The 26,250-nt window shown below is 45.4% G+C and overlaps 1 protein-coding gene across 13 annotated transcripts in view; it reads left to right on the top strand.

The window, feature by feature from the left end:
• Positions 1-25,627, top strand: part of Ep400 (E1A binding protein p400) — a 98,271-nt gene extending 72,644 nt beyond the window's left edge. For 7 of the 13 annotated variants that reach the window (XM_051176406.1, XM_051176404.1, XM_051176403.1 and 4 more), the window contains 24 exons: positions 623-734; positions 997-1,140; positions 4,110-4,268; positions 4,470-4,553; positions 4,954-5,091; positions 5,300-5,344; positions 5,440-5,593; positions 5,947-6,188; positions 6,352-6,525; positions 7,640-7,687; positions 8,991-9,127; positions 9,251-9,307; positions 11,931-12,009; positions 12,122-12,379; positions 13,577-13,622; positions 13,698-13,807; positions 14,847-15,054; positions 15,171-15,382; positions 16,935-17,150; positions 19,368-19,560; positions 20,019-20,143; positions 20,591-20,737; positions 23,361-23,438; positions 23,910-25,627. In XM_051176406.1, coding sequence (XP_051032363.1) covers positions 623-734; positions 997-1,140; positions 4,110-4,268; positions 4,470-4,553; positions 4,954-5,091; positions 5,300-5,344; positions 5,440-5,593; positions 5,947-6,188; positions 6,352-6,525; positions 7,640-7,687; positions 8,991-9,127; positions 9,251-9,307; positions 11,931-12,009; positions 12,122-12,379; positions 13,577-13,622; positions 13,698-13,807; positions 14,847-15,054; positions 15,171-15,382; positions 16,935-17,150; positions 19,368-19,560; positions 20,019-20,143; positions 20,591-20,737; positions 23,361-23,438; positions 23,910-24,182 — 3,439 coding nt within the window. In that variant the 3' untranslated portion in view covers positions 24,183-25,627. The remainder of the gene's footprint in view (positions 1-622; positions 735-996; positions 1,141-4,109; positions 4,269-4,469; positions 4,554-4,953; positions 5,092-5,299; positions 5,345-5,439; positions 5,594-5,946; positions 6,189-6,351; positions 6,526-7,639; positions 7,688-8,990; positions 9,128-9,250; positions 9,308-11,930; positions 12,010-12,121; positions 12,380-13,576; positions 13,623-13,697; positions 13,808-14,846; positions 15,055-15,170; positions 15,383-16,934; positions 17,151-19,367; positions 19,561-20,018; positions 20,144-20,590; positions 20,738-23,360; positions 23,439-23,909) is intronic. The other 6 variants (XM_051176410.1, XM_051176408.1, XM_051176411.1 and 3 more) reach the window with 3 other exon arrangements.
• Positions 25,628-26,250: the final 623 nt, after the last annotated feature.

Raw genomic sequence — 26,250 nt, 5'->3', positions numbered from 1 at the left:
CTCTCTCCTCTCTCTCTCTCTTCTCTCCCCCCTCTCTCTCTTCTCCTCTCCTCTCTCTCCTCTCTCTCCTCTCTCTCTCTCTCTCTCTCTCCTCTCTCTCTCTTCTCTCCCCTCTCTTCTCCTCTCCTCTCTCTCCTCTCTCTCCTCTCCTTCTCTCTCTCTCTCTCCTCTCTCTCTCTCTCTCTCTCTTTCCTCTCTCTCTCTTTCTCTCTCTCCTCTCCCTCCTCTCTCGCACCTTCTGTTGACCCAGCAGCTTCCAGGAGACATGGAAACTGTTAATACTTAGTTAGAATGGGACATCTCTTAAGTCTCTCACTAGGCAAGTCAGAGAATCACTCTGCCTGTTGTAGTCAGAGAGTATCAAAGAAGACAGATACTATAGATGAGTTCAGGTCTAATTTGGATGTGGTGGGATGCACCAAAGACTACAGGGCTTACTAGAGCTGAGGTTGGAGAGGTTCACAGATAGTGGCTTAATAGGTAGGTGTTAATCAGCATGTGAAGCATCTGCTGCTTTCCTGACTACCAGCTGGACACCTATGCCTGGTATTGGCATGTGTGACTCTTAACTGTTATTTCATCTGTATATGTATACATATTTTTTTTTTTTTTTTTTTTGTAGACTTGTGAGTGGCAATTCTATTGAAGAGAAATTGTTGAAAAATGGAACTAAAGATTTGATACGGGAAGTAGCTGCTCAAGGAAATGACTACTCGATGGCATTCTTGACTCAGGTAGCTCTCATTTGTGAAGAATCCTCAGTGACTAGGCATGGTAGTGCAGGACTGTAGTTCAGCACTCAGGATGTTGAGGCGGGAGGATGATATTTTCAAAATCAGCCTGTCTCACCTTTCAACTTCCCTCATTGAGGAATGCCACATTGAACAGTTACTTTGAATTCACTAATGAGGTGGGTTTTTATGATGCCCAAGGCTCAGGTCAGGTATAGGATTGTGTCTGTTCATGGAAATGATTGTGCTTATTGCTTGTGTCCAGCGAACTATCCAGGAGCTGTTTGAAGTTTACTCACCCATGGATGATGCCGGCTTTCCTGTGAAAGCTGAAGAATTTGTGGTGCTTTCTCAGGAACCCTCTGTTAGTGAAACCATTGCACCCAAGATTGCAAGACCTTTCATAGAGGTGAGGAGAAATAGTCAACCATAAGGCTTGTTTGAGAATTGAATGTTTTATTTGAGTCATGACTATGTGTGTATGGTTTCACTCACTTGCCTTCTGAGTACTCAGTCCTTACTCTACATGATTCTCCCCTCCCTTGATCCTGCAGCCTTCCTGCTGTCCTTTCTCTGTTTCAACTGTAAAGAGATATCAAGGAATGGAGGAGAAGATGGTGGCCATTGTCTTGTTCCCATTAGGACTCTCTGAGCCGAATTTAGTACTGAACTGTCTTATTTCTTCCTCCCCTGACTCAAAGAATCACCCAGTCCCTTTTGGCCCCCAAGCACTAGAAGCACTGCTCACCTGCGTTGAATGCACTGTCCCTGTAAGATGCATAGCTGAGTTTGAAGACTTAGATGAGGCCCTGGAATGTCTCTCTTTAGCATCTCTCATGTTGGTGCCTTTTTAGGTACCTTTTTAGGTAATGTTTTGGATTCATATGCATTACTTTTTAAGTGCAGACACTGGAACATTTGGAGTTACACACATGGATCTCGTGCAGTGGCCATCTGTATAGGGACATAGTAGATAACTCTGCAGGCTACTTATATCCCCTCCCTCCTGCTCCTGGCTTGACCCTTACTTGCCCCTTGATTACTGAATACTTCTCTACTGCAGCCTCCAGTGAAGGGAAGGGGTTCCTTCCTCCCCAGACCCTGCTCTCCATGCCTTCTTTGAGTGTCCTCCCCAGGGAAGCCGCCACACCTCTCACTTTGCTGTTTGGCTAGGGTAGTGCTTACTTTGCTGCAAAAGCCATGAATGAGGGTGTGTGTCAGTGCCCTGGTTTGCTATTGGCCTGTGCTCCATGCTATCATAGCTTGTCCTCCAACAGTGGTGATGACCAGCTACTTCCGGATTCTAAAAGTGAACTATTCAGTTAGTCTGTCTGTCTTCCTTTAGCCACTCCCTTCCAGAAGTGACTGCTCTTGTAGCATCTTACTACATTTGCCTGTCTTGAGCTGGATATGAATGGAATTCTGTGCTTCAGGTCTGCTCTTTGTTCCATGTGGCAGTAATATGTCTCCATTCTGGATAATGATATGTATGAACTTACCACATTGTTAATTAGACCTGTGTATGGATGACTATTTTGAAGTGTGCTTTTTTGCAGTGACTACGTGAGCATGTATATGCATTCCTACTGAATGTAGTAGGCCTTAAAGTGGAGTCTCTGGCCAGCATATCTTGAACACATGACTAGTGGATAGAGTTTAAGGTACCCCTCAGTGGTATCTGAGTGTTGTAGCTGCTATGCATCGCCCAGGGCTTCAGCTGCCTGACCTCTCTCTTAGGTTCGTGGTCTTACATGGTAGCTTTATTTTGCATCTTGCTATTGAGTAGTGACTCTGAACACCTTTTCATGGGTTTGCCAGCCATGAAGGTCTTCTCCCCTGCCCCTGTGCTGGAGATGAAAACCTGGGCTTTATTTAAACCTTTACTGCTGAGCCTCACCCCAGCCCCTGGATAAATTTTTTTTTTTTTTTAATAGCCTGGTCAAGTTTTTTGGATTTTGGAATTTTTTGGGGGGTGTGTGTCTGTGTGTTTTATTTTGTGATTTTTGTGTGTGTTCACATGAGTGTGAGCGACTGCAGAGATCAGAAAAGGGGATTAGTTTCCTTGGAACTGGAGTTACAGGCTGTTGTGAACCAACCCCCCCCCCCCCCCCCAGTGTGGAGGCACTGGGAACTGAACTCAGGTCCTCTGAAAGAGAAGCAATACTTTTCAACTGTTGAAACCACCTCTTCAGCCCAGTATTTTCTAACATAGGTGAGGGGGAAGGAGGGAGAAAGTAGAGAGACAGAGACAAGGAAGAAAATGATAATGAGAAGGAAGGTCAGAGAATACATTGCAAGACTCAGTTCCTTCCACCACGTGGGTTCCGGGGATTGAACTCAGGTCCTCAGTTTTGGCAACACAAACCTTTACTTGATGAGCCATCTTACTGTGTCTGTTTCCTGGTGAGGGTTATTTTGTTTTCTCCTTTCTCTTCTTCCAACTGTCCTTTTGGATGCTTTATATCTTATTCCCAGATCTGTTGTCCTCATCAGGCTTTCTGTATCCAGCTTTAAAGATCATCCACGTCAACATGCTGCCTCCTTTATTGTCTTCTGGGAGTGATGTTTGGGGTCTTATGCAGTGTGGTCATCTTTTAAACAGCAGGTTTTGCTAAATAACCTGAAAAATGGTTGCATGTTTTTGTTTCTGTTTTTTGACCATAGCTATGTTGTCTCATATGTGACCACCTCTTTTTACATCCTTAGCCATGATCAGATATGTGCTCCTGGGAGCTTAGGAAGTGAACAGTGGCAGCATTTTCTTTTTTGCTTTTTGAGACAGGGTTTCTCTGTGTAGCTCTGGCTGTTCTGGAACAAGCTGATCTCGATCTCAGAGATCTGCCTCCTCTGCCTCCCAGGTGCTGGACTTCAAGGGATCAGTGGCAGATTTTTAATGTGCATGCCTTGTATTCTGATAAAGTTAGCTATGTGTTCTGGGTACCCATGCTACAGTTTTCTGTGGACTTGCTTTTTTTTTTTTGTCTTTGGACTGTCAGCAGGTCTCTTGTTTCGTTCTACCTCGTGCCAGCAGCTGTGGTTAGTGCCAGATACTAGGTTTGAGATGAAACCACACAGTCCCGTCTTATTCTTAGAGTCTGTGTTTTATGGTGGCCTCATTTTCCTGTTTCTTTTGGCATGTTGCCATCTGAAACCCATGTCTGTCAGTGTTTTATTCTACCATGGAGCTTGATCGTAATTTTAGAGAAGTTTTAGATCCATCGTTAGCTCCCATCTCTGGAATACCTGTCATCAGCATGTGTATGAGTCTTAAAAGAAAGGAAGTACCTCTGGAGGCTTGCTGCTTGTTTGCAGTACAGGTGTCTACTTTAACAGTACAAACTCCTTCGTCTGCCAAATCTTAGTGCACTCTCCCTGTAGGCCCTCAAGAGCATTGAGTATCTGGAGGAAGACGCCCAGAGGTCCACAGAGGAAGTTATCCCCAGATCAAGCACTGTAGTTGTGTCCTCAGACTCAGACAGCCCTAGATATGATGACGAGCCATCCCAGCTGGAGGAGCTGGCTGACTTTATGGAACAGGTTTGGATTTTTTGTTGTTGTTTTTCTTTAAAGCTAAGAATTTTAGCATTTGAACCATTTTGTAAGTTATTTTTTGCTTGTTTTGACTAAGAACAGTTACTTTTTAAATCAAATGTTTGTGAGAGGATTTTTTGAGGAATTTTATTGATCTCTATTAAGTTGCTACTAACCCAGTTCAAAATGATGTATTTTTTGAAATAGCTTACACCAATTGAAAAATACGCATTGAATTACTTGGAATTATTCCATACGACCATCGAACAAGAGAGAGAGAGAAGCAGCGAGGTACGTGAATCAACTTTTGGTCAGTTTAACATAATAAAAGTGAAAATTTTCAGTGCTGCATTTGATTTGATGTGACTATGACTCCAAGGAATTAAAGGGATGAAGCTAAATCCTAGCAGTGCCATACTGAGACTGCGATCTGGGAAGCCCTGTGCAGGCAGCTGGGTGCTTGCTTTCCTTGATGTCATTGCACTTGTTTTGAAGTAGCTTGGAGCTGATACAGGGTTACATGTTGAGAAGGGCAGAGGCTGCACAGCAGTAAGAACTGAGACATCCCTTTAGGAAGATAGGGCTTCACCATGTGTGTGCACAGTGGCTAGTGAGTTGACCACTGGGAAGAGATCAGAAGCACCCTGCCTGCTCTGACCTTGAAAGTTCTTTCCCCTGTGCTCTCTCTTAGCAGGATTTAATGATGGCACCAATGAGGGATTGGGAATCCCGCAATGCTAGGTCCCTACAGGAAAGGGAGGCCCAGCTGCAGCTTGAACAGGAAGAGGCAGAGCTTCTCACCTACACTCGGGAGGATGCCTACAGCATGGTATAAACTAGCACTCATCTCCTTTCTTCACCTGACTGCGCCCTAACACGTTGAGGTCTTAAGTGATAGGGATTTAACCCTCGGTGGGTGGTATTTCTGGGATTTAGATAAAACACACTTTTAAATCCACAATCACATTTGAATATTTGATTTTTGGCATGTACCATGAAATAAAGCCTTTGTTGTGTTTTAAACTTCTGTACCATAGGAGTATGTTTATGAAGATGCTGATGGACAGACAGAAGTCATGCCGGTATGTGACCTGACTCCTCCCTCTCCTTGAATGTCTGAGCAAACCCTAACTTTCCCATAACTTGGCAGCTTATGGAACCTGCTTTCTCTGTGCAGCTCTGGACACCACCCACTCCTCCTCAGGACGACAATGACATCTACATTGACTCAGTTATGTGTCTCATGTATGAGACCACACCTATCCCAGAGGCTAAGCTGCCTCCCGTTTATGTGAGGAAGGAGCGCAAGCGACACAAAACAGATCCATCAGGTGTGTACTCCTCTGCTGGGATGGGAGGAGGGGCCCACCCATTTCAGGGAAGGAGCCTTGATGGCTACGGTTGTTAGTATAGAAAACGGCTAGGAGGCTGGGATACACGGCATACACCTTGCATTCCCAGCACTTGGGATGCTGAGGCAGAAGGATCCTAAGAGTTCATGGCTAGCCTATGCTAAGTGGTGAGACTGTTTTGAAACCCCCAAACAGATAAATAGTAAACTCAAGAAAGTGGTTTTACTTTAGCAGTTGGTCTATATGACTTTTGTGTGCCTTCTTCTCTTTGACTTCCCACTGGTGAGGAGATGTCCTAGTGTCATACACTGCTAAACTCAGCCTCTCTTCAGCTGCAGGCAGGAAGAAGAAGCAGCGGCACGGTGAGGCGGTAGTCCCGCCACGATCCTTGTTTGACCGGGCAACACCCGGCATGCTGAAAATCCGACGTGAAGGCAAGGAGCAGAAGAAGAACCTGCTGCTGAAGCAGCAGACACCCTTCGCCAAGCCTTTGCCTACCTATGTCAAGTCCTCTGGGGAGCCTGCCCAGGACAGTCCTGACTGGCTCATTGGCGAGGACTGGGCCCTGCTACAGGTGAATGACTATGTTGTCTTTGGGTTGAGCATTCCCGTGGCTTGTTTTGTTCTCCTGCATTGGTGATTCACAGTGCTTTGTGGTATATCTTTTGGAAGTGGAAAGACAGCACCAATAAATTTGAAGTGTTTTGACGTGTTTGCTCTGAAACCTCCTCCTCCAGGCTGTAAAGCAGTTACTTGAGCTGCCGTTGAATCTCACGATTGTGTCACCTGCCCACACTCCCAATTGGGACTTGGTCAGTGATGTTGTCAACTCCTGTAGCCGAATCTACCGGTCTTCCAAGCAGTGCCGGAATCGTTACGAGAACGTCATCATTCCCAGAGAGGAGGGAAAGGTGAGCTTGTACCCCTTCGTCTCCCTGGGAAGAATTGGCTTCTTCAGTAGCCAGGATTTGCTGTGTATTGCTGGGCAGTGTCCCTGTATGTAGGCTATGGTGAAGTCAGCCTTCTTAATCAATGAGGCCTACATCTACATTAGTACCTGGCACGTAATGGACATTCATGGAGGGTCAATAACCTTGCCCTTTATCATGGCTGGAGAGCGTATGAACCAGTTGCCAGCCTCTGCTGTGGCTGCAGTGTGGAAAACTATGCCATCGAGGTTTCAGATGAGTAAGTGAAGAACTCTTCTTTGACTTGTTACCACCTCACTTAAAGAAGAGTCTGCTCATGCTTTCTGTGGCGCTTTCAAGCACGGTAGTGGTTTGACAAGCAGTCTCTGTTTCTGGGTTAACGTTGAGCATTGAAAGTGTTTATAGTATGACCAAACCATCGTGTCTTTTCATTCAAGAAACCAGCTGTGGTTTGCATCCTGGACCAAAATGTGTCGGTGCTGCTGCTCAGGGACATGCAGACCTCTGCTCGGCTTTCCCTACCTGCTCTGAGTTTGTCTGTTTCCATTTCTCCATTTGGCTTTCTTTACACGGCTCCCTCTTCTTTTGCCACTTGACAGCTAGGTTTTCTGCAGTGCCCACAGGCCATGTCACAGCAGCATTTACAGATGTTCAGCCCTGATGCCAAGGCAGGTGTGCAGAGAACACTGCCTTTCTGACCACATCAGTCTATCCATTAGCATAGGAGCAACAGCGATGTTGGCGAGACAGGCATCTTGCCTGTTGTTGAGAGCCTTGGTGTTGAGAGCCACGTGTGCCCTCAGGATGAGGTTGCCACACTCACCTCACTTCTGTGACCACTCTTTGAACCATCTCTTGCCATTTCTAAAACACTCGTCTCAGAACAAAGCATTTATTTGTTTGCTTTTTTTTTTGTTTTTGTTTTTAATAAAAAAGCAAGCCTTCCTCATGATACCATTCTGTGGTTCCTCCACCGTAAAACTTCCTGAAATCTCACATTCATTCTTTTTATGTTCTGGAAGCATTTATAATAATAGCAGCCATTACCTTAATATTGAAAAAAAAAATAAAGCTAAAATATTTTCTTCTCTTATAGCTGATTTGTGAAGCTAATCCAAAGAAAAAAGCACAAAATATTTATAAGGTACGAGGAGGTGTTCTGAATGAGATGGAAAGCTCTCTGTAAGTGCCTGTGAAAGGAGCACAGTGAAGTTCAGACGGAGCCCGGCTGTAGTAGCAGAAACACAGCACTTAGGGTTTTCTCAAGTGCCTTTATTCCTATGCATAGAGGCTTTGCTTCTTCACCTGAAGGAACCACACAGTGACTCACTGACCCCCCTCAGGGACATCCAGAGCCTCCCTGTTGTCCTCACCTGTTGCGGCCTGTGATGTGGTGGCTAGACACCAGTAAGCACACCATACTTGGCCCTGGAGCTACTGTTCATAGCTAGGACCAACCAGGGCTTTGTTGCTGAACACATGTCCTTCCTGCCTTGTCTTAACTTTCACTCTTTTGGTGGGTGTGATCCACTGGCTCCTACTCTCCCTTCTCCCTGCTTCCCTTTGTTTTGTTTTGTTGTTGTTGATTTTTTGTTTGTTTTGCTTTGTTTTGTTTTTTTAAAATAGGAGAATGCTTATATAGGGGCCAGTGTTCAAGAAGCAGATCCATGTAACCGTGCACATTGGTTTTTAGTTCTGACTGTCCTTGGCATTCTCTCTGAACTTAAGGCATCCCTCCAGCAACAGATGTATATTTGCCTAAGTATATCACAGCTATACTGGGTATATATCACTGACTGCAGTAATGGGGTTGGTCAGGGTTTAGAGATACTGAAGGGCAAAGTGAGCGAGCCCTGGGCTAGGTAGGGTTGTTTGCTCTTGGCCCTGACCTGTCACTATCTTTGGGCTTTCTATATTTGAGGGGAAGTGTTTAGATGTCTTGGTAGCAAGTTAACTGTTGAATTTTGTTTACCTGTGACATTTATAAGCAGGAAGGATAACTAGGCACAAATGTGTCACGGCCCCCCAAGACTGCAGTTTTAGACATCTGTGTTACCCTCATTGTCTGCTATGGGTAGAAGGTATCTGTGTGGGATTCCCACTGCCTCATCTGTCTGTGGGTATTAGACTTAACAGTTGAAGATTTGCAGCCAGCCCTACCCTGTCACCTGCCTCCAGAGTATGACCCTGAATATTTTATGCAACCTTTCTCTCCTCAGTGAAGGGGAGGCCCAGCTGAGCAAAGTTCCTAAGGATTGGGGATATTGCCAGCTACCAGCAAATGATGGCCATTCAATGTTGCAGCTGTTGTATTATGTTATCCCAGAAAGAAAGGAAGGGATGGGACTTGGGTGCAGCCATTGGAAATTAGCCACAGGCAAAGTTTCCAGAGTAGTATGTCAGGTTGATTGTCTAAACTTGATGAGCTTCTGCCAATTTTGTTTCAGAGTAAGAACAACCGTCCACTCCGCACCAGCCAGATTTACGCCCAGGATGAGAACGCCACTCACACTCAGCTGTACACAAGCCACTTTGACCTGATGAAAATGACAGCTGGCAAGAGAAGCCCCCCAATCAAGCCTCTGTATGTTCCCTGGGCTCTCATTCTGTTACTGTGGTTTGCATCAGCTGAGAGGCTAGTGATTGAGACTTGCTCTTGATTATGTTTCCCTCTCCTTTGTTAACCATTCTTGTTTCTGTGTTGCAGGCTTGGCATGAATCCCTTTCAGAAGAACCCCAAGCATGCCTCTGTGCTGGCAGAAAGGTACTTCTACAGATCAAACACATTTTTTCACCTTTGAAATGAGTTTGTGCTGTCACCTTAAGTTCAGTAGAATAATGAACTCTAGTATAAAACAGCCTGATCTAAGCTTTGGCCATGATGGTACAGACCCTGAACTTGAGAAAACTTTAGGTCTTTTGAGGAAAGTATGTCTGGGGTGTAGCGCCTGCCTGCCAGACAAACACACAGACACACACATTGGGAGTCTTGTCCTGCATTTGTAAAGAGCTATCGTTGCTTTGTGGCAGCAGCCTTGTTCTCTGGTGTAGAACAAAGGCTGAGAGAGTGGTGGTTGTTCTGCCCTGCATGCACAACTTTGGTTGGTTGTACCATAAGAGGTTATTAAGTTTAGAGGTGAATGCACCTGGTTATTTAATAAAGGAAAAATGATCTATTGGTTGGTGGGCTGTGAGGTGAGACGATGGGAGAATGTGAGCATTCTCTTTGGAGCTGAGCTCTGGGCTGGATGCTGGCAGTGCTATTTTGTATGTTTTCTCTGTTTTCATCCCTGAACATGTGCACACTGCTTGCTTCCTGTGCAGCCCCTGCTTTCCTGTTAAATGCTGTGCGTCTTTTTGTCACATAGCTATGGGAGAAGTCCTCGCCAAATAGTCAACTCGTGACACGTTTCCTGAGAGTCCAATAGCACTGCTGTGCTTCCTGTAGCAGTGCCCTGTGTGACCTTGGTTTCTCATCTCATGGTGTCATGGTGTCCCATCTCCTGGGGCTGGACCACTATGTGGAAGCTTGAAGCCCTACCCTGCTGTGGGGTTTCTTGTTTGTTTGTTTGGTTGGTTGGTTTTGTTTGCCCTGAGGATTACCTTCAGAGGTGCCCTACATTATTCATTAGTTATCTGCACTGTGCAGCACTGCCTATTGGTTGAGTGGAATGATGAGTTCATCAAGCTAGTGTTTGTTAATAGGTCAGAGGCTACTACCAACCATAGCACATAGTGCTTATGAAGGGTACTGGCATGCCTTGCAGGGGTATATGTAGCATGAAAGAGAGAGGAGAGGATCTTCACAGATGGCTATGTTCTGAGTACAGTACAGTACAGTACAGGACATAAAGGAGGATCCTCTGAGTTTGGGAAGAGTACTTTCAGGTGCTAAGGTAGGGGGTTTTCAGGTACCTCCCTGGGAAGATGGGATGTAAGCTGGGCCTTGAGAGGAAGCTGAGGACAAGAGACTCAGAACCACTAGAGCTGTATAGGTAAAAACAGACTCACTGTAGGGCCTGTGAGACTTTTGTGGGCTATGGGCATTAATAAGGTCACCCAGGCCTGTCGTGTAATGATAGCTGGATGAAAATCTTAGAGCATCTGCTCTGGAGTGCTAGTTAAGAAGGTTGTGTCTGTTTAGCGGGGGTAGGAGGTGGGATGGTGTGTTTGTCCAGGGTTGTAGGATAGCTTTGGGTAGACTCTAGGTTCTTTGGTAGGCGGTGGAAGACTTGTGGAAGTATGTCTGGGCAGACCCAGAGAGTTCATAGATTATTGCCTGATAGTAGATTCCTGAAATTACAGAAAGTACCGAATGTCATGTATCTGGGATTTTTATTTGTTTTCTTTTTGACACAAGGCGTTACCACAGGCTGTCCTTGAACTTGTGGTAATCTTCCATCTAGCCTTAGCCTCCAGAGTGCTGAGAATCCTTCATAGGTTTGAGCTACTGTGCTCTGTATACTGTGTTTTCTCAAGTAAAAACCTTTCACTTTAAGTATCACATGACTTCTTTTTTGGCATAATCACGTTACCAGGATTACTCTTTTTGTACATTATTAAGTCAGGTTTTGTTGTTTGTTTGTGGGTTTTTATTTTTCCTTTGAGACAGGGTTTGTCTGTATAATAGCCCTAACTGTCCTGGAAGTTGATTTGTAGGCCAGGCTGGCTTCAAACTCACAGAAATCCTCTCGTTTCTGCCTCCTAGTCCTGGGACTAAAAGCGTGCGCCACCACACCTGGCTGTTTGTTTTTTTTTAACACAGGCCTGAAATATAGTCAGTCTGGTAGCTGAGACTATGATAGTGTGACTAATAGGTGAGTAGTGTATACACAGTATGGACACCCTGTCCCAAAACACAGCTCACAATCCTGGGCTGGAATGAATGGGACAATGCATGTTTTCATCAAACTGTTCAGGACAAAGTGTAGTTTAAAATTAGTGAATAGGGCCCAGCAGTTAAGAGTTTGGCTTTTAACACCCATGTCAGATGGTTCACAACCACCTGTTACTTCAGTTCACCAGAATCTTCTGCCCTTCCATAGACACCTGTATTCGCACATATAAGCTCAAACACATATACACAATAGTTAAAAACAAAACAAAACAACAAATGGGGATTGGAGAGATGGCTCAGAGGTTAAGAGCACTGGCTGCTCTTCCAGGGGTCCTGTGTTCAATTCCCAGCACCCACATCATGGGTCACAACTATCTATAATGAGGTTTGGTGCCCCCCTTCTGGCTTGTAGGCATACATGCCAGAAGACTGTGTACATAATAAGTAAATCATTAAAAACAAACAAATAAATTGTAGAATTTTCCAAGTGGTATTTTTTGACATGGCTGATGTGTATAACCGAGACACGCTTTGACTGTTTATCTCACAGTGGGATCAACTATGACAAGCCACTGCCTCCCATTCAAGTTGCTTCTCTCCGTGCAGAGCGAATTGCAAAAGAGAAAAAGGTATGGTGCCCTGGACCCTGGGTCCTCTCAGAAACATGCTTCTGTGACATGATGTCACCCTGGGCCGGGTCCAGCTCCTTTAGCAGCTTCTCCTCCCATCTGACCTTTCTAGGCTTTGGCTGATCAGCAGAAGGCTCAGCAGCCACCCGTGACGCAGCCGCCCCCTCAGCAGCAGCAACAACAGCAACCCCCACCACCTCCACAGCAGCCACCACCACCGCTGCCACAACCACAGGCAGCAGGCAGCCAGCCACCAGCAGGGCAGCCTGCCGCCCAGCCCCAGCCCCAGGTCCAGGCCCAGCCACAGCCTGTGCAGGCACAGTCAAAGGGACAACCTACGATGACAACTGTAGGCAGTGCTGCTGTGCTGGTGAGAGCCTTTAGACACATGGTTTGAGGGGGATTGAAACAGGAAGATTTGAGTGTGAGTCCAGCCTGAGACTCAAAGAAGCTGGATTGTGTAGAATAAGACAGATGAGTTTGTTCACTCATTTCAAGTGGATAGAGAAGGGCTTTCTTTGTCAGTGTACATGCACCGCCACCACCTAAAGATGTTCCGCTTGTGCCCACCCACATTCTCAAGCCATAAGCACACAAATATCCAAAGGAAATTCAGAGTCATGTCCCTGAAAGACATAATTATTGACATACAGACATTGAAACCACACTCAGAACAGACTCTGTGCTCAATGGATGACACTTCAGGCTGTTAGCCAGGAATGAAAGTGTTTGTGTGGTGTGTGCAGTGCACATGAATGCTGGTTTGGGTGGTTTTCTCAGGAGCCATCCACTTTTGTTTTTTGAGATAGCCCAACCTGCAAGCCCCAGGTGAAGGACCAAGTAGGCTGGCCAGTGGACCACAGGGATCCTTGTCTATAGCACTTGACCAGTACAAGGATTACAAGCACAAACTACTACTTCCTGGTTTTTTCATGAGTGTTAGGAGTCAAACTTTAATCTTCATACTTGCAAAGCAAGCACTTTACCAACTGAGATGCCTTCTCAGACCCTGAGTCATTACATTGAGCTGTGGTGGGGTTTTGTATGTGGTTGGGCAACATTCTTTCTTCACCAAGATGATACATTTACTATGTCAGGTGTGGGAACTTTCACTGGAAGGCTGATAGGCAGTGTCTCCTGTTCACTGAAGTTCGCCTTCCTATGTGGAATAGAGTAATTAATGATCACAGGAAGAAACTAGACAGTTGTTTGTTGACAGATTTTTTTTTTTCTGAAGAGGTGGCTTTTGAAAGTTGAGGCCTGAATGACAGGAAGACATTCATGAAAAGGATGGAATCAGCTGGTACAGAGACTTGTGTGTGACCTGTGTGTGTGTGTGTGTGCGCGCGTGTGTGCGTGCGCGCGCGGGGGGACACAGTCTAGAGGTAATACATGTGGTAAGGGGCAACATGGGGCGGGGAAACCAGTGTGGAAATAGCCCAGGTGCTGAGGAGGGAATATGCTTGGGAATTTGCATTGGCTAATTATAATTGCTTTTGCAGAGTTTGTGCAGAAATAGGCCTGACCTGAAGTTAACCTGAATTTTTTTTTTTTCTTTTCCCAATAGGCAGGAACCATTAAGACATCAGTCACTGGAACAAGCATCCCAACAGGTGAGGAGTGTGCAGAGGGTTTGAAAATGGAGCTCAGTCTGTCTCCTTTGTCCTCACCCACATCTTACTCTCTAGGCACTGTGAGTGGAAACGTGATTGTGAACACAATAGCGGGTGTCCCTGCCGCTACCTTCCAGTCCATTAACAAGCGTCTGGCATCACCTGTGGCTCCTGGGGCTTTGACTGTGAGTTGTTCACATGCTCAGAGAGCTTACCATGACTTGTATTTGGGAAGATTGTTTGCTGCTTTAATGTTCCACAGACTGATCTAATTGGGATTTCATAAAATAAGTAGCTGATCAGTTTGGGAATCCTCAGGTTTTAGGAAACTGTCCTCTTTTGTATTATCAGGGAAGGGTGAATTTCCCCATAGGACAAGTTTTCAGAGAGGAGAGAGGTGGTATATGAAGAAACAGTAGCCAGTCCCCTTGACCCAGGTTCCCCTTACCTCACTGGACCGGCAGGAAGCAGAGGCGAGGTGGTTGCCTTGGTAGAGTGCTGTGCTGGGGTGTGGAGCATAGTGCCATTTGAAGCAAGCAAGCAACCTGGCTTCCTGGGGTGAAAGCAACTGGACAGAGAGAGCCATCAGAAGGTAGAGGTCAGCTGGGGAATATGATCCCCTGGGAGAAAAGGAGATGCCCTCTGTGGCATAACACAGAACATGTGGTCAGAAGGTTTTCCTAGTGTCGACCACCTGCTTTCCTTTTATAGGTCACAGTCGGGATAAAACACATTGCCTTAGAATTGATACTATATCTCCTGTATAAGAAGTGACACTAAAAGCTCTAATGATAGGGTTTAGAAAATGTCTTTACTAGGAAGATGTGGTTTCTCTGATAACCTACAGAGGTAGACACACAAATGGATGGAATTGTGGGGGATACAGAACTACATAGATACGCATGCTTGTGTATAATCAGTGGGTTTGTTGAACATGCCAAGGGAAGCTAGAAGGGAATGGACTAACCTCACATTACAAGGTGCCAGAACAGTTGAGGAGTCATATAGTAAGCAATTAAGCTTGTTGCACAATTCATACTTTTTCTTTCCAAGTGTCAGGATTAAAGGCATGTACGTACTACCATGCCCAGCCGAATTCACATTTCTTATCTATAACTGAAACGGTGGACTTCTGGAGGGAAACATACTAGGAAATCTTTGCTGCTTTAAGTTTGGGCAGCTGTGCCAAGTATTGTGATAACATTCCTGTATTACCTTTTTTAGACATCTGGAGGTTCTGCTCCTGCTCAGGTGGTCCATACCCAGCAGCGAGCAGTTGGTTCCCCAGCCACTGCCACCACTGACCTGGTGTCCATGACAACAACTCAGGGTGTTCGAGCAGTCACTTCCGTGACAGCCTCAGCTGTGGTCACTACCAACCTGACTCCAGTGCAGACCCCAACCCGGTCTTTAGTGACCCAAGTGTCCCAAGGTAAGAGAGAGTCATGTTATTTCCCTGAGCCAGTATCTGCTGTTAGAACTTGAGCTTGCAGGTATTGTCCAGGAGAGTTGAGGGTGCGAAGATCTAACAAGCCTACTTCTTTACAGCCACAGGAGTTCAGCTACCTGGAAAAACCATCACTCCTGCTGCCCACTTTCAGCTTCTTAGGCAGCAGCAGCAACAGCAACAGCAGCAACAGCAGCAGCAACAACAGCAGCAGCAGCAGCAGCAGCAACAGACCTCCCAGGTGCAAGTTCCACAGCTCCAGGGCCAGACCCAGTCTCCTGCACAGATCAAAGCTGTGGGCAAGCTGGCACCGGTGAGCATATACTTCACTATAATGTCACAGGCAAACCTGGCCTGTCTGTAGTTCAGAAACTATTTTTTAAAAATGTATTGCCTTTAGGTAGAGAGCCTGCTTTTAACACATTTAACACAACTTTCCATCCAGTAAGTGTGAATCATGCAATGAGAAGCATTAGGAAACCTTGGCTTCCTGCCAGCAGGTGCATCTCCGATGCATTGTATTGCCACAACTCATTTTCCAGAGGACTAGAAAGCCTGTGTGCACCATTCTCGGAGAATAGTGTGAAGATGCTCCTCTGATTCTTCAGGAGCAGCTAGGTCTTTGTTGCTTGTTTAAAAATTGATGTTCCTAGTTTTGCCAGTCTGTCATCTTGGTGTCTTCTGTGCTAGTGTGCTTACTTTAGAAGGAAATGTTATGGCCTTGTAACATACGCAGATTCACGGGTGTGTAGCATCAAAAGGAACAGGAAAAACAGAAGCAGTGTGAACAGACTGACTTTGTGAGCTGCTGGTCACAGGCCTGACTAGAGCTGAGCTGAGCTGAGGCCACCTCTGTGAGGCTTGGGAAGGACCCAGAGATGGATCAGTTGTCCTTCATTTCTTTTGTGACAGTGTTTGTCAGTATTCTCTTGGGACCTCCAGAGTGTGTTTTTGTCCACCTTGTTCCTTTTGAGAAGTGGTGGTAAGTTACCTCAGATGAAAACTGAGTAGTCTGTGGCTACTACACGTTTTAAATTGTTCGAAATGCCACAAATTATGGCATTCCGCTCTTCATTCAGCGGTTATGTTTCAGGGTTCCAAAACCACCCCCTCCCCGCAAGGCTGTGGCTGTGAAATTAGATAGCCCTTTTTTCTTCCATTTGAACAGAGTAATTGTTCTCACTATTCCAAGGCCAGCAGGGGAAGTTGTCTGACTCTAGCTCTGAGTCCAGCACTCCTCATCCAGTCCACCTGCTAGGGGGGTCCTGCCCACCCTCTCGTTCCTTTATTCTTCACCCACATTCTCCTAATTCAGTTTTAGAGCCATTGTCATTTCTGATATATCCAGAGAGATCTGAGATCTGATAGTTTTGAACAAATCATACATTTGGGTTTTTTTGGTTTTTTTTTTGTTTTTTTTTTTTTTTTTTTTTTTTTTTTGTCTTTTGATGTTTTCTTGATAACTTTAACTTTTGTTTTTGAGTCAGGTAGTATCATGTAGCTGATGTTGGCCTGGAACACCTGGTTCTTCCATTTACTCCCATTGTGCTAGAATTGCAAACTTAAGCCACCATTCCCAGCTCATTATCTTTTTATCTTCATAGGGTTTATTACCAAGTCATACACTATTGGTGGAATTTGGTTACAAAATCATTACTCTTTATTTAAACTGATTTTTGGGAGATAAGAACTTGGAAAGCTTGCTGTGTATGAACTTAAGACCCATTTCCTTGATGAAGTGCTGATTTTCATTCGGTGCCCAGTTGTAGGAATGGTTCATATTCTGCATATCAGCTACTGTACATGACTTCTTAGTAGAGATGGAGGGGGCCTTCTGGTTAGCTCATACCTTATTTGGTTTTCAGGAACATATCATCAAGATGCAGAAACAGAAGATGCAGCTGCCACCACAGCCCCCAACACCGCAAGCCCAGCAAGGTCCCCCACAGCAACCAGCACAAGTGCAGGCCCCACAGCCCCCACCGCAGCAGCAGAGCCCTCAGCTTACCACAGTCACAGCCCCACGACCTGGGGCTTTACTCACAGGCACCACCGTGGCCAACCTCCAGGTGGCCCGGCTTGTAAGTTCCGGTTCATGTGTTTATTGTCCCATATTGTCCCAAAGTACCATCTTTGCATTTATCCAGGTTTTTTTGTTTGTTTTTTAAATTGGGGGGGGGGCACATGCCATAGCATGTGTAGTGAGGTTGGACAACTATGTAGGATTGAGTTTTTTTTCTTCCATCTTTACATAAGTTACAGAGATTAATCTCAGATTGTGAGGCTTATACAGCGGGCATTTCATTCAGGCTTCTGTGGTTCAAGAGCACATTAGGTCTTGTGACAGACTGATGGCAGATGTTATTCTGTATATATGTTTCTCTTATTGGTTAATGAAGAAAGCCCTGTTGGCCAATAGGAAAGCAAGATAGGTGGGACTAGGAGACAAGGAGGATTCTGGGAGATGAAGAGAGGAGTTAAGATGTAGGACGAGAGAGTAGTAGAGAGGAGTTAAGATGTAGGACGAGAGAGAAGTAATATGTCTGGGCCTAACAACAGACTTAGATGTGAAACAGATTTGGTCCTTACAGAGGATAAGATATTAGACTTGTGGCAAGTTGTGCTAGCATTACTTATAGAACCAGTGAAAAGTCACCAGGCCTGTTAGGGACTGAATAGTTGGGGATAGCAGAAGGTAAATTGTGAGGGGTAGGCACAGCACACTGGTTGTCCTGTTCTTGGCAGTGGAAGGGTAGGGGCAATGCCAGTATGGCTAGAGCACAGAACACGGCAGTTATGTGACAGGTAACCCCAGGTTCCATAGCCAGCTCACTAGTGCCCACTTGGCAGCAGGGAGAGCCTTTGAAGGTTTGAAAGAAGGAACATAGCACGATAGTAGTGTCTGGGGAGACGTACACACTGAAGTCAGTGTTGATCTCTGTGTCACAGCAGCCATTGATGGGTGTCCCTTGGAGGGCTTGCCCAACCAGTGCTGCCCTAGGAGCTCTGTACTGGTCTCCTGGTGTTTTTGTATCATGAGCTATCTTTAACAAATGAAGGAACCACACGGCACATGGGCTAATTATCTGTTGAGATCTTTTACCTGACAATTATAGCTTGAACTAGGACTGGGGTCCCAGGTCCTTGGGCTTTGCTCTGTGTGTAGGTCTTTATGAGAGGGCCCCTCCACCCAAGAGGGAGTCTGAGGTTGACTTATTTAGAAAACGAGCCTGTTGTGCCTTTGTTTACAAAGCTGAAGTAGGGAGAATGGTGACACTAGCTAGGTAAGTAGGAGTTTAATGAGCTGTTGCAGAGTAGATTTTAGTAATTAGGCCACAAACCTTACATGATAGTTAATACATGCTAGTTAATACAATAGTGCTCTTGCCTCCTACAGCAATAGTGGAGCTGTTACAAAGTTTTAGTCAGTGATAATGAGTTCACTAAATGGACCTAAAAGGTGGGTTAGCAACTGTGTTAGTTACTTTTGTTTATCATGGAGGGGAGTTGTGGTAGCATGAAAAAAAGGAGACATTTGACTTCCTCTGCATGCACTCCGGAAGCAGAGAGACAAATGCTGATGCTTTGTCAGGGTTCACTGTTCCTTTTACCTCTTGTTCAGTCTGGGCTCCCAGGCCACAGTCAGGGTGGGTCTTCTCCTCTGCTCTGTAACCTCCTTCCAGACTTTCCAGAGAACTCCTGGGCAGTTCTAAATCCAGTCAGATTGACAATGAAGGTTAGCCTTTCATCAGGCAACTTTGAAAGCGGCTGTTGTAAAGAGAAGAGGCTATAAAATACAGGTGACTCGTCCTACCTACTACTGCATTTTTGCACAGATGGAAGAGATGCCTAGCAGGCTGAATGTCAGTTTCAGTTCCCTGTCTGTGGGTAGCTCTTACATTTTTAGGTTTATGTGTATATTTGGATAATCTCTCTATATATAAAACTTGCTAGCAACATGGAAAATTTGTAGGATCAGGTAACCTTGAGTGTGGCAGTGATCTTGGAGAGAAAGGTGGTGGAAGCTGGAGAATGGAGAGTAAGTGGCATAGAACCAGGAACAGAGATGAGTGTTTGGAATCTTAGAACATCAGAACATGGCTTCAGGGCAGAGAAGCCAGAAAGTCGTGTACAGATTCTGTCCCCACAGTAAAAGTTCTGGGATTGGCCTCAGGATTCTAGATTTTCCCTTTTAACATCACTGCCCCTTTCCTCTGGTCACAAAAACGTTAAAAGGAAACATAAGGTCACACAATGTGTGAATTTCCCTGGAATTTGCTGTTATTTTCATTGTTTAGACCCGGGTGCCCACTCAGCTGCAGGCGCAAGGGCAGATGCAAACACAGACACCCCAGCCTGCGCAGGTGGCCTTGGCAAAGCCTCCAGTGGTGTCTGTCCCAGCAGCTGTGGTCTCCTCGCCAGGGGTCACGACCCTGCCTATGAACGTTGCAGGGATCAGCGTGGCAATTGGACAGCCACAGAAAACAGCAGGTACCTTCCTGCCATTTCTTCTTGCTGCATGCCTTTCCCACGTGGCCATGTGGTACACGGGGAGCCTTTTCTGGTAGAGGCGGTCACTGCCTTGCTCTGTCCTAATACCTGTTTCACATATATTGTCCTCGTGCTTAATGTAAATCCTAAGGTTTCACATTTCCCATGTTTGTCATTTATGAAATAGAAACACAATGAGTGGGGGTGGTGGTGACATCAGCAACAACGGAGGCGCATGCTTTTAATCCCAGCACTTGGGAGGAGGCAGAGTTAGGCAAATCTATGAGTTCAAAGACAGCCAGGGCTACATAGAGAAGCTATGAAAAAAGAAAACATGTCGTCTATTTAGGACCTGATTAGTTTGTCTTAGGACACTTCTGGGATTTATTCTTTTCTGAACAGAACCTGGATAAGCAGGGAGCCCTTGCCAGGACCTAACTGATTTGTTGTTCTCATAGGGCAGACTGTTGTGGCCCAACCTGTACATGTTCAGCAACTGTTGAAGCTCAAGCAGCAGGCAGTGCAGCAGCAGAAGGCCATCCAGCCTCAAGTTGCCCAGGGCCAGGCTGCTGTCCAGCAGAAGGTATGGGTTCCTTGTGTGAGGTCTCACTTCGGGGTAAGGATGGTCCAGAGTAAATGGGCTGTGTGGTCAGTCAGTGTCCCTTGACTTCTTTTTGATATGAATGCTTTTGTAACTGATGGTAGGGTGGGGGTGGTCTCAAGCTGGATGCTAGGTATGGATTTATCAGACTGGAAGGGATCCGAAAGATTAGGAAAACAGGAATGGTTCATCATGTGGAGTCCACTGGGACTGTGGGTTCAGGGCAGGACACACCACTTTCTGTACTTAGTGTACTTACAGGTGGTATCGCCCCCTATGGCATCGCCCCCTATGGCAATGCCAGTATCTTGGGATGGTCTTGACCATGTTGTCTAGAAGGTGCTGTGATGGGGTCTCGACAGCTGCTGAGGGTTTGCCTAGGAAACCTGATCTTCACCTGACTCTGATCCTCTGCTGTCTTTTCTTCAGCTAACCACCCAACAGATCACTGCTCAGGGCCCACAGCAGAAGGTTGCCTATGCTGCCCAGCCAGCCCTTAAAACCCAGTTTCTGACCACACCCATCTCCCAGGCCCAGAAACTGGCTGGGACTCAGCAGGTACAGACACAAATCCAGGTAAGCATATTGCTCTTGCAACTCATTGCAGATGGCAGGGTCTGTGAGGGAAGTAATGACAGTTCCTGAGTCCTACAGGCTGAGGAAAAGTATCAGCAGCCAGCCAGTGTGGCTAGCATTGCCTGACCTTTTCTGTAGGCTCCTTTCTGGGTAAGTAGGTATAGATCCTTCCAGAACATGGGAGAGTCTCACAAATAAGGTCTCAGACTCATGCTGTTGTATACCAGCTTACCTCTTCTAAGTGTGTGTGTGCGTGCACGCACGCGCATGCCCACATGTGGTCCCTGAGCAGTCCCGGCCACTGTGCTCACAGATGTACAGGTGGTATAGCCTGGCAGTGGATTAGTGTAGTTGCACTTGGATTCCAGAGAGGCTAACCCTTTAATGCTCCACTTTAAAGTTTGGCATCTGAGCTCCCTGTCTGGTGGATAGGAGAAAGTTGGTTACTTTATTAGCAGGTGATGTTGTTATGGGTAATTGATGACATTCCATCTTTTCCTGATTTATTGACTTTCAAGTCTCCTCTGACATACCTGTCAAGTTGTCTGCCAGGATAGCTTTTTACAATCTAGATATAAGTTGCTTTGGTAACATTTGTGTATGGCTTCTCTCCTCACTTAACAGTATTTTTAGAGGAGCCACTGGAATGAATATCTTTCTGGCTGAAGTCTTGCTTAAAGTTCAGCTCCTAATAACCACATTGGGTGATTCAGTGCCGCCTTTCTTGCCTCAGTATGCCTTGATGAAATCTACGTATGTGAAGCCTCTTACTTTCAAGGCTGCTTATTACAAATATCTGTCCTTACCCTCCCCTTCATCCTGTGAGTTCCATCATACCCTATCTAGTGCTTATGCCTATGCCACATCTTCTTCTGTTTTGTCCCTTACAGGACTGTCTTATCTGTTTTTGGCTCTCTGCACTTTAAAGTTGATAATTTTGGATTTTACTACTGCATGGATTCAGTAGTAAAGGAGTTGTAGTCTATGATCTTAGCTTCTAATTCACCAGGATAACAAATGTCTAAAGGGCCTTATAAGTTGTGTTAGATGGACTACTACACCTAGAACCTTATATAAGTATGCTCTACTGCTGAGCCACATTCCCAGCCCTAAAAAAAAAAGCAATCCATAACTTTTATTTTTTGCTAAGTTGCTTGACAGTTTTGAACTCCTTTTGTAACCAAGGTAGATCATGAACTTGTAAGCTTTCTGATTCAGCCTCCCAAGTGACTAGAATTATAGGCAACTGTGAACTTCCATGTAGGCGCTAGTACTCAAAGCCAGGCCCTATAGATAAGCTCTCAGCTGCTGCGCCATCTCTCCAGTCCTCTTCTGCTATTTTGCAAATAGTCTTTTTTTTTTTTTTTCCTTGTTCAGTTGTGAAGCACTAATATATATTTAGACTTTATTCTTTCATCTTAAAAGCTGTTCTACAATGATTTAAATATGGGTTGGGTGTGATGGTACACACTTTTAATCCCAGCACTTGGGAATCGGGTTTATCTTTGAATTCAGGGCTATCTGGTTTGCACAATGTGTTCCAGGGTAGCCAGAGCTATGCAGAGACTGACCCTGTCTCCAAAAACCAAAGAAAAGAAAATGCAAGTATGTTTCTATAGATAATGGTAATCTGGTATACAGTCTTGTTTTCTTAAAAATATTATGCACTGAAAATTTCTTCATGCAATGTATTTTGATCACATTCTTTATCCTATCACAACTTCTCCCAGATTCCTAGACAGAAAGCCAACTTCATGCATCTGTTCTCTAAAAAAACAAAACAAAACCCATGGAATCCGTTTGGCCAACTATTCCTGGGGATGGGGCTCTGCCCTGGAGCATGTTTAGTATGTATATATACTTTATGACATGTCATTGAAAAAACAGGATGTTTTTTCTTTCCCAGCAAATAGCTTCTTGGTTAGGATTTTGTCAACTTCCCGTGTTTACATTCCTATATTCTTGCTTCAGCTATTAAAATTTTTAAATGTTTCCACACTCTCATGATTCTTGCTTCACAGGCTTCAGGGTCTCCTCTGTGCATGCTCAAAGTTACAAAAATCAGACTATAAGACAGTCGGCTGGCTAGGTTGAGGGTTGTTTCATTATTTATCAGGCTGGCCTTGAACATTCAGTGTATCCTGGTCTGCCCTCACTCAAACTCAGCTTCCAGACAGTGTTGAAGTTTTGTAGCTATTGTTGATTATGAGAATTCAACCTAGGGCTTCATGAATGTGCTACAGCAGAGTGTCATTACTGGGTTACAGCTTCAGTGTTAAATATTAATTTTGACAAGTAGCAAGAGATTTCTGCAACAAAATAACTGTAGTAAGTGAACACAGATTAGAAAGTTTTGCTTTATAAATTGTGAGCTCAAGGTTATGACAGAGGAAACCAGTGAGACTTCTTGGTATCTCTGTCCTGGTGAGACCAGCTGGTCCACTCAGCTTGCCTGTCCAAAGCCAGCAGGAGTCAATCCTCTTGAGTAAGGATTGGTGAAAGTGAGTCATTGCTCTTCATACTTGAAGATTGTTTCTCCATCTAACTTTGCTATTATTTGCTTTAAAACGGATCAGAGGTCTCTTGTTCATGTATTTTGAATCCTCTGCTTGTCTTATCAAAGGTTGCGAAACTTCCTCAAGTTGTGCAGCAACAAACACCTGTGGCCAGCATCCAGCAGGTCGCATCAGCTTCTCAGCAGGTAGAGTACACTGAGGACTTGGGGATGGGGCACAACTCGTTTCAGAAGCAGAATACTAGTGACTAGAGAGTTACTTTAGGTTCTCATAAATGCACAGGAAAACATGAGCTTTCAGGGAAAATGACTAACTAGGGGTGATTTCCAGGGAAGAACCACACTTGTACCCCAACCTGCTCTGAGCAGGTATCTTTGTCATGTTCCACAAGACAGGACTACAGCTTCTGGGGTTGTATCGGCAGCATGGGATCCAGATGGAGGCAAGCTGGCTTCTGCTTTTACTTGTGGTGCAGTAGTATTTGGTGACATGGTTTTCACTTTAAGCTGCCTGTGGACTTGAAGAAACCAATTAACGTTACATTGGTCCACATTCTTTGCCTTTGTACTGAGGCCACTGGGGTATGTGATAGTTATTTCAGAGGGACAGCCTTGCCAGGGCTATTCTGATGACCTAATGCTCTCTTCCTGGCTCAGGCTTCTCCACAGACAGTGACACTGACACAAGCAACAGCAGCAGGACAACAGGTGCAGATGATTCCAACCGTGACTGCAACAGCCCAGGTGGTGCAGCAGAAACTCATCCAGCAGCAGGTGGTCACTACAGCCTCTGCCTCACTGCAGACTCCTGGTGGTCCAAGCCCCGCACAGCTTCCAGCCAGCTCAGATAGCCCAAGCCAGCAGCCCAAGCTCCAGATGCGAGTCCCTGCTGTGAGGCTGAAGACACCCACCAAGCCTCCATGCCAATAGGAAGGAGACTGGTTGGTACTAGGGCAAGGCTGTTGTAGCACAATGCTAGGTTGGCCAAAGTTAGCAGAAAAGGTGACAGTTGCAGTCTCTGATGCTTTCACTGGTTGGGGAGTGTCCATGTCATTCTTTTAAAAGCCCTTTAGAGTTTCTTTCATAGTGCACACTACTTTGTACGTGGTAGGGGCAGCATGTATGTCCTACATCAGGCTCTAGCTCAGACATGGTCTTCGGTGCCATCATTCAGGGAGACAACCGTAGGCTTTCAGAAGGAGAGATGACAGCAGACCTCCCCCTCTGGTCCTCCGTAGGCCACGAGTCCCACCTTTCCCCCAGTGAGCAATGGCTTTCTTTTGATATAGTCTATTTTGTGTTTAGATACACTGTAGTGGGATCCTTTACAGTATTCTAGGGGCAAGCTAGTGTGGCTCTCAGGTGCTGTGCACATGTATGGGCAGGTGAGGCAGCTCAGTGTAGTTGGTACCAAGGTTACTGTTGTTACTGTTGTTCTGGTCTAGTCTGGAGAGCCTAGTCTTCTCTTTAGGAAGGCAGCTGTTGCGCCTCCCCCAGCAGCTCCTTGTGGATTTTAGACGCCTTGACTAAGCAACGCCACAACTGGTTATGCCTGATTGAACCTGTCTGTCATGGCTGTTGCAGTTGAAGGAGAAATAGTTAGAATGGAGTTCAGCCCTATCTATTAACTATGTTCACTCTTCTTAGCATTGTAAGGTGATTTGTGTGGCATTCATGGGCATAACAGGCTGACTGTGCCTTCTTACCTGCCAGAGTATACGGTCCATGTTCCACATCAGTACTGGAGTCTGTTTTTAATTTATGAGGTCTAGACTGTCAGTACTGCAGCCTTGAAGACAAGAGTTAAGAGTTTTTAGTTACTATTGAGTATTTTTTCCCTGTCATGTCCATCCCACTTTGTGTGCTATGGGGGTAGGAATATGACAATACATCCTGAAGCCCACCTAGAACTCACTTTTGAGGTCTTAATGTGAAAGTAGCAATTTAGGTGTTGAAATACCGGAAGAGGTTCAGTATTTGCTAAACTATGAACCTGTGTCCTATGTGGTCTACAAGCAAAAATCGCATCGTTTTGGCTTGGTGTGTGCTGTTCGGAGCCTTTAGAAGTTCCCCTCTGTCAGTGTCGCGCTCACCTTTCTCCACCCTTCCCGATGTTGTGGTAGCTCTTTCAGTGCCCAAGCCAAGTGGTTGGTGGGAGTGAGGGGCAGGGTCTTCATTTTTGGCAGTTAATTTCATTCACTTTTCACCCAGATGGCTGTTTGTTCTGTTGTTTTGTTTGTTTGTTTTAAAATGAGAAACAGGACTGAAATTGTAAATACTTTGTAAACACAAGCATTTGTACTTGAATAGGATTTTAAAAGGACACTGATGTCCTACCAAGCGAAGGCTAATAAAAGTGACCTTTCTACACCCTTGTTTTGTCTTCCATAGACCAGTGTTTGGGCTTTGTCTTTCCACTTGAAAAAATTTGCACTAGAGGCTTTCTGTGCATATGTTGTTCCAAAGCTTGCATGCTCCTTGGCCTTGAAGCCACTTGGGTTCCTGTGAGACCTTCTACCTACCGTTGGTACCATGTCTGCCTCAGGACTCTGCCATTACGCCATTGTACAGCCACATCAAAATCCTCTCCGAGGTACCTACCATCAGAAAAACCCTGCTTGATTTCTAAGAGCTGTCATGCAAAAATCAGCACTCATACCTCTTCCTGTATGAAAGACCTTGAGGGTCCAGCTCATACCCAGACTCATGCAGGCTGGTCCCATGGTCTCCACCAGATGTGATTCTGTACAGACCCAGGTAACCCTTAATGACTCAGGCACAACAGATGACAGTTGGATGCTAATCTTGTGTGGCGACAGGATAATAGAGGTGATCATTTCTGACGTTGCCCATAAAAATGGCTGGCCCACGGGCAAGGTATGGTGGTACATACCCTTAATCCCCAACAGAGAAGCAAAGGTAGATCAAGCTAGCAAGTTGCTTTCACAGAAGGGGAATGGAGGAGAAAAAAAAAAGGGGGGGGGACTCACTTTCCACT

This window comes from Phodopus roborovskii, unplaced genomic scaffold, assembly GCF_943737965.1.
Source record: "Phodopus roborovskii unplaced genomic scaffold, PHOROB, whole genome shotgun sequence".
NCBI lineage: Eukaryota > Metazoa > Chordata > Mammalia > Rodentia > Cricetidae > Phodopus > Phodopus roborovskii.
The sequence above is the reverse complement of the archived record's forward strand: the minus strand, read 5'-3'. Positions and strand labels throughout refer to the sequence as shown.